This window comes from Bos taurus, chromosome 3, assembly GCF_002263795.3.
Source record: "Bos taurus isolate L1 Dominette 01449 registration number 42190680 breed Hereford chromosome 3, ARS-UCD2.0, whole genome shotgun sequence".
Lineage (NCBI taxonomy): Eukaryota > Metazoa > Chordata > Mammalia > Artiodactyla > Bovidae > Bos > Bos taurus.
This window is the reverse complement of record NC_037330.1, coordinates 29,743,930-29,758,255: the sequence shown is the minus strand read 5'-3', so window position 1 is coordinate 29,758,255 and position 14,326 is coordinate 29,743,930. Positions and strand designations below refer to the sequence as shown.

Sequence of the window (14,326 nt, the reverse complement as noted above, 5' to 3'; positions counted from 1 at the left end):
GGTCAGAGAACAGATACGAATGACCAGAGCATAGTAGAAATAAGAAATGACGTTGCAAGGATAGGCAGCCATGAGAAGAAGCCCGAAATAGCTGACTTTTTTTTTTAATGTCAAGTGCTTGTATTTATAAGAGATCAGTAAATCTGAGAAGAACATAGCAAAGAAAGTAGACCTACTCCTACCCCAAACCTGCCTTTGTCAGTATTTCCAGAATAGCCCTACTGCTTGCAGTAGCCGTGTGCACACTGCACAAGCCATGCAGCCATACAGAGCAGCCCCCAGGACTGCTCTTTTCTAAGACCCGGTAAGCTTTAATGCATGCTAAAAGGGGCAGCAGCAGATACACAGAGATAACTCTGGGCTTGATAGTAGTGTGGTCTCAATATGAAACAAGTCAGCCTTGTGAATTTGAGTCATTAGGGAAATGAGCATCAAAACCACAGTGAGAGACCGCTCTATGCCTACTAGGATGGCTGTAACCAAAAAAAAGCAGACAGTGACAAGTGCTGGCAAGGATGTGAAGCAGTCAGAACCCTCAAACCTTGATGGTGCAGTGTAAAATGGTGCAGCCACTTTGGAAAAGTTTGGCAATCCTTCAGAACATTAAATAGTTATAATATTAATACATTCATGGTAACTGCTGCATTTCCATTCCCAATATGTACCTAAAAGGAATGAACGTATTTGCCTACACAAAATCTTGTACATGAGTGTTCACAGCAACATTACTCATAATATCCAAGAAGTATAAACAACCCAACAAATCAGTGAACAAATAAAATGTGATATATCTGTATAATGGAATATTATTTAGTAATAAAAAATGAATAAAGTACATGCTACAACACAGATGAACCTCAAAAAATTATGCTAAGTGAAATAAACCATTCAACAGACCACATATTATATAATTCCATTTATATTAAATGTCCAGATTGGGCATGTCTATAGAAAGAAAGTGGCTTAGTCATTGAGGTTAGGATGTGAGGGCAGGTTGGGGAGAAATGAGAAGTGACTGCTAATGTGCACCAAGATTTCTTTGGTGTGTGCTTGGGGAGACAGAAACTGTGCTAAAGTTAGATTGTGGTGATGGTTACCACGTCATTGACTTGTATAATTCTGTCATATGTGGATTATGTCTCAATAAAGCTGTTAAAAAAGAGATTTGTCAGAAAAATTTAAACCGTATTTTGAAAAGCTAACTTAAACAGTGTTTTTTAAGTTATAAATCTGTACAGTTTGATCCCCACAGTTTTCCTAAGTGCCCTAATGGCAGCCAGGTGGAGCGAACTTTCTGGAAAAGAGAAGACAGGTATTGCTTGCAAATGTGGATCACTTTTAGTGCTAGGATCATCTGAGGAAACCTCTAAAAATAGGCTTTTCGGTGAAACTGCTTTTTGTCTTCCTGAAGTTTCCACTAAGCACAGGTATAAGGGAAAGAAGCACGAAGCCCTTTGCTAGTAGTGCAGGGGCTCACGCCACTCATCAAATGGAAGTTAGAGGCTGCAGAAAGCCTGAGTCATGGGTTATACAAAGTTCTCAATGTAGTCTCTCTTATAAGTTTGTGACAGTTGCCTTCATCTTCCTAGAATAGTGTTTTCTACGTAGAGCTCCAGTAGCTGCTTATTCAAATGAAATATACATCCGAATGAGTGCCCAAGGCTTTCCTTCAGGTGTGTCATTCTGACTTCTATCTAAAGGACTCTTTGCGATTAGAAAAAGTAAGTACAGACAAGGCAATGAGAAGGAGATGAAATAGATGTTTTTTTACCTTCCAAAGGAGAAGGCAATGGCACCCCATTCCAGTACTCTTGCCTGAAAAATCCCATGGGCGGAGGAGCCTGGTAGGCTGCAGTCCATGGGGTCGCTAAGAGTCGGACATGACTGAGCGACTTCCCTTTCACTTTTCGCTTTCCTACATTGGAGAAGCAAATGGCAACCCACTCCAGTGTTCTTGCCTGGAGAATCCCAGGGACGGGGGAGCCTGGTGGGCTGCCGTCTCTGGGGTCGCACAGAGTCGGACACGACTGAAGCGACTTAGCAGCAGCAGCAGCAGCATACCTTCCAAATGACGTAGAAGAGTCCTGTAAAAGAATGAGAAATGATTCATTAGCTAAGTTTTTTTTCAGTGATTTAATATATGAATTTAAAATCCAACTGTTGTATAACATTGGATTCTGTCTTATTTTCCTTCTGTTATGGTTTGTTGTATTTAAATTATATAGACTATCTTGGAAATTAGCTTTGAGAAGTATATTCATTGTAATTATTCTGTTTCTCATTTTTTGCAGATACAGAAAAATCGCACTTCACTCGAGATCCATCCCAGCTTAAAGGCATCCTTGTTCGAGCATCATTGAAAAAAAGCACAATGGGATTTGGTTTTACCATTATTGGTGGGGATAGGCCTGATGAGTTCCTACAAGTGAAAAATGTGCTGAAAGATGGTCCTGCAGCTCAGGATGGGAAAATTGCACCAGGTAACAGGTTTTTCAGAAATACTTAAAAGGGGTCTTCCCTGGCGGTCCAGTGTTTAAGACTCTGCTTCCACTGCAGGGGGCATGAGTTCCATCGCTGGTTGGGGAACTAAGATCCCACACGTGTCACATGGCGTGGCAAAAAATATTTAAAAAAAGAAAAGTACTTAAAGAGTTGTGATCCTATAACAAAGATTATAGTGAAAATGTTTTATATATATATATACACCAAATATATAATAGCTATATAAGTATATATCATATATGTATTTTGTGTGTTTATATGTGTGTCTGTGTGTGGAGAGAGAGAGAGAGAAAGAAATTACACAACCAGGAGGTAGATTCCTGTATTAAAATAGTTTATCTTCTAAATTAAGTACATGGTAGTTTTGAGGGAGGGTCATTTATTAATATTTTGAATAGTTTGTATAGTTTGAGATAACCCTTTGGCTATACTAAGCTAAGGATTTATTAACCATCTCAGAAAATTATTTGACTGTCTGATTTTCTCTGATTACGTAGGGTACTTTTGGAGTTATTTAACATTTACCTGTAGTCTTTTTGGAAAAGTGATTCATTGTGATGTTTACAGTAATACTGAACAAATTGGTATACCCCACATTTTTTCACCAGGTTGGACCCTTTCCTTTGTTTTTTGCTTTCTTAGTGGCTATTAGTAAAGTTAAGCCACTATGTTAAGAATTATAGACAATAAAGCTAAAAAGAGGAAAAAAGAATACAAAAAAAAATGAAAAGAATGGGGAAAAAAGAATTATAGACAATAAGGTTGTTATTTTTACAGAGCTGTATGAATTTGTCTTTTATGTAGTTTTCTCAACATCTTTACTTGGTGATTGTTACATATTTTTATGTGAGCGACTGTTTATGGCTATAGGTTAGAGGAAGTTTAAGACTAGTTACTGATTATGAGAAAGGTTTAAATGCTTTTTTTCCAGAAAGATTTTAATAATCCACTGAGGTTGCTTCTTACACTATTTGCTAGGCTTTTCTAATCCTCTGTTATTTCACATACTATGTGTAAATACATTCTCCATTTGGATGATTCAATTGTCATATTACTTTTGATGGCTGCTATCAACTTATTTTCAATTAGAATATGGGATCTCTCATATTATACTTCCCGAATTAGGTGATAGAAATTTAAACTAGAAAACTTAAAATAATTAAAAGTTATATATTTATAAACAAAATTATTTTTCTAATTTATTAATTTATAAAATCAGCAAACTCTGGAGATTAAAATTAAGGTTTTGTCCTAAGTCCTCAATTTTTACTTTTTAAATATTGTTGTCCCTGAAACACATCTCAAAACTATTATATATGCTGTCAGGATTTTATGATGTAGATTTAGATTTGTCTAAAGGTGTTATTAATTTGTAAAGCAATAGGATACTTCCATAAAAATTCAGAGAACTTTGACTAGGGGAGGAAAAGTCAAAGCTTTGTTTCTAATTAGTTTAATTTCTTTATCTTCTTGAATTTTGAAATGAATTTCCACAGGCTAACATTTGTTTTTAAATAACGTTCATGTTGATTTTTTAAAGCCTACATGCAATCAGAACAAATTGAAGCACCTTTATTTGGCAATAACCTTTTAAATAATCATATTCAAATAAAAGCAGCAAATGCATGAGACATCAGAGGACAAATTTTAAAAATCAAAACTGCATTTAAAAAACACACAACTGATGAGTGGCAAAGACCCTACAACCAGAGTGGGTCGTAATGATGTAAAATCAAGAAAGTAAAACCAGCTTTTATAAGGATTAATTCAGCTGAATTTTCAGCATCTTAAGTAATATATTCTTTACTTGTATTGAATTTTTTTGTTGCTCATTTCTCTTTTTGATAACTAAATTACACTAAATTGAAAGTCTCTCTAAAAAGAGAAAGATATGAAAAGAAAATACACTCATAAGCTATTATTCTAATCTTTAACCTTACATTGTTCAAACTAGAATGAATTTTGTAATCAATGGCTACTTAAAAATCATGAAATAAGATGTATTTAAAGAATGTCTGTTTTGTCAGTTTGTATAAGTAGCCAGTGGAGTTGTGCACCGCTTGTCTATGTACTGAACACCTACAACAATGTACCTAGCTTTGTGTACCCACTTAGGTGTCACTCAAAGGATATACTAACAAGGATAATAGGAATTTTTTTTAAGATTCGCTTGAGGTCGTAACTGTTTGCCACTAAGCATACATTTATATGGCTTCCCAGGTGGCTCAAGTGGTAAAGAATCCACCTGCCAATGCAGGAGACGTGGGTTCAGTCACTGGGTTGGAAAGACCCCTGAAGTAGGAAATGGCAACCCATTCCAGTATTCTTGCCTGGAGAATTCCATGGACAGAGAATCCTGACAGGCAGTCCACGGGATCGCAAAGAGTCATACACACACACACACACACACACACACACATGTTTATATATTCTTTTTAGGGAGGAGTCACCGAAGGGAGAATGACATGTCTGTGTTCAAAATCTATTTTTTCAGTAGTTAATGAATAGTAAGAGGTTTCCAGAATTGAAATTTAGATGCTAAATTTCAGTTATTTTTATCTCCCCCAATAAAAGATCAATTTATTTGATGGCTTTAACATTTTTAATGTGATTTATGTTTTACCAGGTGATGTTATTGTAGACATCAATGGCAACTGTGTCCTTGGTCACACCCATGCAGATGTTGTCCAGATGTTTCAATTGGTACCTGTCAATCAGTATGTAAACCTCACTCTATGTCGTGGGTATCCGCTTCCTGATGACAATGAAGATCCTGTTGTGGACATTGTTGCTGCTACTCCTGTCATTAATGGACAGTCGTTAACTAAGGGAGAGACTTGCATGAACACTCAGGATTTTAAGTCAGGAGCAGTGGTGCTGGACCAGAATGGAAAATCGGGACACAGCTTGATCAGTGATCGTTTTAATGGAGCATCAGATCTGAGTGAACAGAGAGCGTCTATGGCATCGTCAGGCAGCTCCCAGCCAGAACTAGTGACTATCCCTCTGATCAAGGGCCCTAAAGGCTTTGGGTTTGCAATTGCTGACAGCCCAACTGGGCAGAAGGTGAAAATGATATTGGATAGTCAGTGGTGTCAAGGCCTACAGAAAGGGGATATAATTAAGGAGATTTACCATCAAAATGTGCAGAATTTAACACATCTCCAAGTGGTAGAGGTGCTAAAGCAGTTTCCAGTAGGTGCAGATGTACCATTACTTATCTTAAGAGGAGGTGAGTAAAAGCACAAGGAAAAGTCGTCATTGTTCATGCATTTATATCTGTGAATTGCCCTTCCTTCCAGGTCAGAATATCTCTTTGCCAGAAGACTTAACTGGTAATTAGTGTGCATTTTCCTTAAGTTCTCTCTGACTGCTTCCATAAGCAGTATCTTTTGTAGTGGTTGTTTTTTTGTTTTTTGTTTTTTTAGTTATTAGTGGTTTCATTTGTGTCCATTATGGATTTCTTTCCCTCTATGTTCTTTTTAAAATCTGATTTATGACTTTAATGATTAGATAGAGTCATAGCATTGTCCTACTTAGGATGAAATATATCCTCTTAATTTCATTTTCTCTGTTGATGGCAATAATAGAAATGGACTCTTTCAAGCAGTGGTACTTCATCTGGACCTCTGTAATGTACCAAGGATGTTTTGAAAGAGCTAGCATCTCTGTGAATAAGTAAAAATGTTGGATGGTGTGTTAATCTGTTCTGTAAAAGCAGTCATGGTAGCTTGTGCTCGTAAAACTTTTATCTTAAGCTTTAATATCTGTCAGTAAATGTTAACTAAACCCCACAATGCTCATTTGAGAGAAATATAATTTTATTTTCCAAGGTCATCAACTGACTTGAACTGCTCCCAGACATAAATGCAGTTCCAAGGACTAATCAAAAAGTTATATTTTAATGGGCTTTCTTAAATCCATACCAATGAATGACTAGTATTTTAAAGAATAAAATTTAGCCCTTCACATGTATCTCACTGGCTGTTAGTTTTCATTTTTGAGGCAAATGAACAATTTAACTTCGATTCTCATTTCTTTGAACTGTTTTTGTTTTTTCTCTGGGTGATAATCTGCTCAGAGTAAGTGCAGATCTCTTTGTGGGGGCTGGAGAGTCATCCAGAGTTCCAACAGATGTGAGTGTCTAGGGTTCTGTGTCAAACAGGTTGGGTGTCAGTTTCCTGCCTAGTTGCTGGTTGATTCCACAGTACAGGAAAGTAATATTAATCTATTTGAGTCTTGCTTTACTTTATCTATAAAATGGCAGTAACATGTATGCCTTAGGATTGTCATAAAAAATGAAATGTGTGTATAAGGCCTGGCATGTAGAACATGTTGGATATAATTTACTAGCCTACTAAAAGTCGAAGCTAATTTTATCATAAACATTAGCAGTATTTGTAGTCTGGGAATCCTTCCTCTGTTTTTAAAATGTGGCTCATTTTTTTTAAGGTCCTCCTTCACCAACTAAAACTGCCAAATTGGTGAGTATGCAGTTGTCCTCAAATTCTTCTTTCCAACACACAGAGAGAGATGCCGCGTTTCCCTCCATGAGGGCTGCTCATGGGGTGGGTGTTTACAGACCGGGAGGAGTCAGAAGACAGATTGCCCTGGGCTTGGAACAGAAACTCAGGGAAATGTGCAAGTTAGAAAAAGCCATCTATAGAGGAAGTGTGCTCTGCTGGTTAAGTATTTCTGTTGAAGAAATGTTAGGGACCTGTAGTAGTCTGATCTTCTACATAGTAAAACATGGACCCATTGAGGTGCCTACTGATGGGTCCTTTGGCTTCAGAGGAGCAGGGGTAAGGAGTAGCAAGCCATTTGCGCAGATGTCTTGCTACAATTAGAAGATGCAGTGGATTCCCACGAGTACATGGGGACTGTCATTACCCACATTTAGCCAACCTTCTGACGTTTAGGGCTAGAGCAGTTGCGGCCTCTCGGCTCAGTTTGCTCGTTATCAGACCAAGAGGCTGTCAGACTTGGAACAGTTTTTTTTGTGGTGTTCTTCTGAGTAACTGACTAGCCTATTTTAGGACCTGTGTAAAGACTAAGACCTAAACAAAGGACGTACCAGATAATGGTATGAAAGAAACTGTGCTAGGTACGTGTGTAGCTCCTTAAATATTTAAGTTTACAATTATATGGATATGAAGGCAATTAGGTATATAATCCTATTAGCTCTAGTTTGCTTGATTTGGAGTGTATCATCTTATAGTTAAAAGATGGTCTTCCATAACCATAAACCATAGGCTGCTAAACAAAAGATCATCAGATACAAAACAGATTAATTCTTTATAGCCCACTGAAAGTGATCTGCAAATTTGCCATTTTATGGGTCAGAAGGAAAGAAACCCCCAGCATTTTTATAGACTGTACCACTTAGGTTCAGTGTGAACAGAAATTCTTTTTACTTGTTCAGTTAAAATTATGCTGCATTTTTCTTCATTCCTCTGGTCCCTCTAGTAATTGTTTTTAACTTCTATACTACCCTGTGTTTCATAATAGATGCCAGTGCAACCACGGGGGCCCTGATGCTTTATAATTGACAGGAGTTTCTGATGACCTCTCACTGCTTCTGACAGAATCCTAGACAAGGGGGAGAAAGAGGAAAAGGCTACTCTTATCTCCTAGGCATCTGACTGGGTCTTGGTCAGTGAAGGGTCCCTTCCGGCACAACAATTTATGGCCACTGTCCCCTGAGTCCTCCCTGACAAGCTCCTGCTCCTACATCATAGTCACTTTAATTATTTTATCACAAATGTCTATAATCTCCCTCTCCTAACCATAATTCAGGGTAGCAAGCTGTTCTCTAAACCATAATATTTATTTTCTGAAGCTATTTATTGGATTTCATTTTTAAATTTTATTAAAGAAGCCATTTTGCTGAGCTATTTTTCTGGGCAAGTTCATTCTGAATGGGAGCAGATGAGTATACCCCTTATCTGATTCCTAGGCGGAGCATTTTCATGATCTATTTGAATTAACCATGCCAGTTTTCACAGTGTCATCATTACAACCTAAATTAGAGTTAACACTTTGTATTTCATTTTCTTAGAAAGAATATTCCTTAAACATCTTTACTGGAAATTAATTCAGTGAGTGGGGAGGTGAGGTTATCAAGAATTAAATGGAGGTACTCTCTGAGTCTTCCTCCTGCTTTGCTTAGAAGTGCTGTCTTGTATCGGAGAAGGCAATGCCACCCCACTCCAGTACTCCTGCCTGGAAAAACCCATGGACGGAGGAGCCTGGTAGGCTGCAGTCCATGGGGTCGCTGAGGGTCAGACACGACTGAGCGACTTTACTTTCACTTTTCACTTGCATGCATTGGAGAAGGAAATGGCAACCCACTCCAGTGTTCTTGCCTGGAGAATCCCAGGGACGGGGGAGCCTGGTGGGCTGCTGTCTGTGGGGTCCCACACAGTCAGACACGACTGAAGTGACAGCAGCAGCAGCAGCAGCTGTCTTGTATGTCTTCTCAGAGTCAGTTTGTGTCTTGGTGGTGGAGAAAAGGGCAAAATTCCTTAACATAGGACTACTTAAGGCCCTTTGATTGATATCATTATAAACATGTTCTAATTTAAGTGAAATATGTTTTAATCAAATACACATGACTGTGAAAGTGAACTCCTCTAAGACTGCAAACATGCTGTGGCTTTGACCCTGCTGCTTACGCAACTGTAATCAGTTGACATACTGGTTCAGACAACAGTTTTTTGCACTAATCAACCATCTGGCTTTTTGAGATACTAAGTAAGGCCCTTTTCTATTTCAGAAAACAGATAAAAAGGAAACTTCAGAAAGTTTGGAGGCCATAAATGAGCCTGTTCCCCAGCCTATGCCTTTTCCACCCAGCATCATCAGGTCAGGATCCCCGAAACTGGATCCTTCTGAGGTCTACCTGAAATCTAAGACTTTATATGAAGATAAACGTAAGTAGCTGTGGGATATTTCAGGAAAGCATGCAACAACATTAATTTGAATTTTCTTAAAAACTTGATTTTTCTATCTCTAAAAGCCAACATGTTGAAGTTATTCATTCCCATTTTAATGTAGCTCTGGGCTTCTTCCATTTATACTCAACATTCATTCATTTGTTTTCTTCAAAACCATGTTTTGAACTCTGGTTTTGAAATGTGCCTCTGTCTACCCAACATCATAGTAGGTAATGGGAATACAGAGGTAATAGGTTACATAGACGCTGCATCCAAAGAGATGGTTAAACCTAAATGGAAAAGACAAAGAAGTAGTCAAGTACATATACAAATAAGTCCCTAACAGGTACAGTAATAGAAGGATAGGCTGGATCAGTTGGGATCCAAAGTAGAAAACGGTCGGTTTTACTGCTGTTGGTAGTAGGAAGTATCATATACTGCTTCATATAGGAAGTTAAGCTGTAAGACAAAGAAGTAGTTGCTTATAAGATAGATAAAAGGGAAAGAAGGATAGCATTCGCACTGCGTGGCCTTAATTGTGCAATTAGTTTCAGTTTAGCTGGGTGTGGTCGGCAGTGGATACCAGAGGGGAGGGCAGGAGCAGCTGGTGTAGAGCGGATTATGCCAGTCTGAGGAAGCTGGAGACAATGACATACATGATAAAGAGCCACAGAATGGTCTTAACTATAGGGATGAAGTTATTGGGCTTGTGTTTTTAAAAGATTTTTTTTGGCAGGAATACAAAGGATGATGAATCAGAAGGGTATGTAATCTGAGGAGGAAACCAGAGAGTGGAGTAGACTCCTTAGAGGAGTCCAGTGGACATATGATGAGAAGAGAGTGTGCATAAGGCAAAAATTCATTTTCATACTAATTTACCAACTAATGGTAGTTTTTTTCTGAAGCACAATTGTAGATTTAAGTGGTTTAACTTTTGAAATGTATTTATTTTTAGAAATAGATCTAAGCATCTTCCCTGGTGGCTCAGAGGGTAAAGTGTCTGCCTACAATGTGGGAGCCCTGGGCTCGATCCCTGGGTTAGGAAGATCCCCTGGAGAAGGAAATGGCAACCCACTCCAGTACTCTTGCCAGGAAAATCCCATGGATGGAGGAGCCTGGTGGGCTACAGTCCACGGGGTCGCAAAGAGTCAAGACACGACTGAGCGACTTCACTACCTTAGAAAAGATGCACAACAAGTAGAAATATATATATAATTGATTTCATACTTATTTAACCAGTCACAGTTTATCTTGATAGTCCCAGGCCCAGACTTGATAGTCCCATTTCGGAAGATGAAACATTGATTTGAAAGCATCAAGAATTAATGGCAGTATAATACTGATTGTATGGAAATGGGAATAAATATTCCTAACCAATCTTGATTCAGTTTGAATTAAAGCACAAAACAAAGATTTATGATTGAGTTTTTCTATAGTGTTAAACTTTTTAAAATAAAGTGTATATTGTGTACGTTTGTTTGTATTTATTATTTTCTGATTTTTCTTAGCACCAAACACCAAAGATTTGGATGTTTTTCTTCGGAAACAGGAATCAGGGTTTGGCTTCAGAGTACTGGGAGGAGATGGACCTGACCAATCTGTAAGTTTAAATATGTTGTCATTTGGCTATTCCTGTTAAAACTTTTAATAGAGATTTGGTAGAATATGGCGCTTTTGTTTTGCGTTCTACTTTGTTGGTTTTTTAAAAGATTTCATTTTCTCTAACAGTTTGATTAATATGACGAAGAATTGCCGTGCTAGTGGTGTCATAATACCTCAGTTACCTTGATATGTGAAAGTGAAAGGGTTAGTTGCTCAGTTGTATCCGACTCTTTGTGACCCCATGGACTGACTGTAGCCCTCCAGGCTCCTCTGTCCATGGGATTTCCCAGGTAAGAATACTGGAGTGGGTTGCCATTTCCTCCTCCAGGGGATCTTCCTGACCCAAGGATTGAACCCAGGTCTCTGGTATTGAGGATAGATTCTTTACCATCTGAGCCACCAGGGAAGCCCTAACTTGGAATAGCTGAGGCTAAAACTGTAGGTAAAAGCTGAATAAGTCAGCCATAAATTAGAGCATAATAACGGGTTATATTTGCAAGGCATTTCAATCTAGAAATTTATTTATGTAGGATTCTCACTCATACTTAGAGAACAAATATAGTGGGTTTATTTTTGTTTTGCCCTTAGTTTGACAAAGAAGTGATGTGCTTCTTAGAGTTTAAGAACATATTTAAAGCTTTTTTGTATAATATGAATGACTACATTATCATGTTTGGAAGTTAGGTGAATAATAATATTCTTTTAAAATTATAGGCTTCTTTCTATTCTGACTAGAACATTTGATTTATAGAGTATAAATGTGTTCTAATTAGCCATATTGGTTACAGTTAAAATAATTATCAGAGACAAATAAAGCTTAAGGTAGGTTGCCCTATGTAGGGCAAATATGAAGTCCCTTGACTGTTTCTTTTCCTTTTGAATTGAGCTATGATTGATGTATAACATTATATTTGTTTCAGATGTGCAGCGTAATGATTCAATGTTAGTATACACTGCAAAATGATCGTGACAACAAGCTTAGTTACCATCCGTCATCATACAAAGTGACAGTTTTTTTTCTGTGATAAGAACCTCTAAGAGTTACTCCCTTGGCAACTTTCAATTGTGCACTCCAGTATTATTGGTTATAGTCCCCATGCTGCAGCATTACATCCCCATGACTTATTTATTTTATAACCGAAGTTTGTACCTACCTCCTCCCAATCCCCTTCCCGCTGTCAACCATCATTCTGTTCTTTCTGAGTCTTGTTTTGTTTGTTTACTTTGTTTTTTAGATTTCAGATATAAGTGAGATTATACAGCATTTGTCTTGGTCTGTCTGACTCTTTGACTTAGCATAATGTCCTCAAGGCATTTTGTTGCCTTGGAAAGATTTTGTTCTTTCTAATGTAGTTTAATCTTTGTGATTAAAATTACATTGTGATTTTCCCAATTTTCTTCTTGTAATGGATTTCTAGTTTTATACCATTATGGTTGGAAATGTGTGATATAATTTCAGTTTTCTTAAATTTATTGAGGCTTGATTTGTGGCTTAACGTGATCTGGCTGAGTAATATTCCATTGTATGTGTAAGTGGGTGTGTAGGTGTGTGTATGTATAAAGAAGATGTGATATGTTTGTTTCCTTGTTTATTTTCCTTAATTGCTATGGCTTAGACTTCCAGTACTCTACTGAGTAAAAGTGGTGGAAGTGGGCATCCTTGCCTGTCTCTGATCTTAGAAGGAAAGCTTTCAGCATTTCACCTTTGAGTATGATGTTAGCTGTGAGCTTGTCATTGTTGTTGGTTGTCGTTTAGTGTCTAAGTCGTGTCCAACTCCTTACAACCCTGTGGACTGTAGCCCACCAGGCTCCTCTGTCTGTGGGATTTTCCAGGCAAGAATATGGAAGTGGGTTGCCATTTCCTCCTCCAGGGGATCTTCCTGACCCAGAGATTGAACACACATCTCCTACATTGACAGGGAGATTCTTTAGTACTGAGCCGCCTGGGAAGCCTGGGCTTGTATGGCCTTTATTATGTTGAGGCTTGTTTCCTCTACTCCCTTTGTTGAGAATGATTATAAATGGATGCTGAATTTTGTTATGGATGGATATTATAAATGGATGCTGAATCTTTCTGTATCTGTTGAGATGATCATATTTTTATTCTTCATTTTGTTAATTTGGTGTATCACATTGACTGATTTGTGGATGTTGAAATATTCTTGCATCCCTGGAGTAAATTCCACTTGATCATGGTGTATGGGTCCTCTTAATGTATTTTTAAATTTAATTTGCTAATGTTTTGTTGCAGATTTTTGCATCTGTATTCATCAGTGACATTGACCTGTAATTTTCTCTTTTTGTGTTATCCTTGTCAGTTTTGGTATCAGGGTAATGCTGCCCTAATAGGATGAGTTTGGAAGTGTTTCTTCCTCCTCAGTTTCCTGGAAGAGTTTGAAAAGGATAGATATTAATCTTCTTTAAATGTTTGCTAGAACTCACCAGTGAAGCCATCAGGTCCTGGACTTTGATGTACTGGGATATTTTTAATTACTGATTCAACCTCCTTACTAGTAATTGGTCTATTCAGATTTTCTACTTTTCATGATTTACTCTTGAAAAATTGCATGTTTCTAGGAATTTATCAGTTTTTTTCTACGTTGTCCAGTTTTTTGGCATATAATTGATCATAGTAGTTTCTTATGATTCTTTGTATTTCTGTGGTATCAAAGGTAACTTCTCTTTCATTTCTGATTTTATTTTTGAGCCCTCTTTTCTTCTGGTGAATCTAGCTAAAAGTTGTCAGTTTTGTTTATTTTTTCAAATAGCCTGCTCTTAGTTTCATTGATCCTTTCTATTGTCTTGTTAATCTCTATCTCATTTATTTCTGCTCTGATCTTTGTTATTTCCTTCCTTCTACTAACTTTGGACTTCTTTCATTCTTTTTCTAATTCCTTTAGATGTAAAGCTGTTTGTTTGAGATTTTTCTTATTTTGAGGTAGACCTATGTTACTAGGAACTTCCCTCTTAGAACTACTTTTTCTGCATCCCAGAGATTTTGCAAGTTGTATATCCATTTTCATTTGTCTCAAGGTATTTTTAAATTTTTCTCTTGATTTCTTCATTGACCCATTGGTTGTTTATTAAGATGTAGTTTAATCTTCACATTTTGTGATTTTCGCAATTTTCTTCTTCTGATTCCTAGTTTTATGTACTTGTGGTTGGAAAAGATGTTTTATATGATTTCGGTCTTCTTAAATTTATTGAGACTTGTTTTATGGCTTAACATGTGATCTGTCCTGAAGAGTGTTCCATGTACACTTGAGAAGAATGTATTTAATATGCTA

General features: G+C 37.4%; 1 protein-coding gene across 7 annotated transcripts in view; it reads left to right on the top strand.

Moving 5' to 3' along the window:
• The window catches only part of MAGI3 (membrane associated guanylate kinase, WW and PDZ domain containing 3), a 259,275-nt gene that overhangs the window by 204,305 nt on the left and 40,644 nt on the right, over positions 1–14,326 (top strand). For all 7 annotated transcript variants that reach the window (NM_001192746.1, XM_005204131.5, XM_024989434.2 and 4 more), the window contains 5 exons: positions 2,292–2,480; positions 5,129–5,734; positions 6,955–6,986; positions 9,278–9,434; positions 10,946–11,037. In NM_001192746.1, the coding sequence (NP_001179675.1) occupies positions 2,292–2,480; positions 5,129–5,734; positions 6,955–6,986; positions 9,278–9,434; positions 10,946–11,037 (1,076 nt within the window). The remainder of the gene's footprint in view (positions 1–2,291; positions 2,481–5,128; positions 5,735–6,954; positions 6,987–9,277; positions 9,435–10,945; positions 11,038–14,326) is intronic.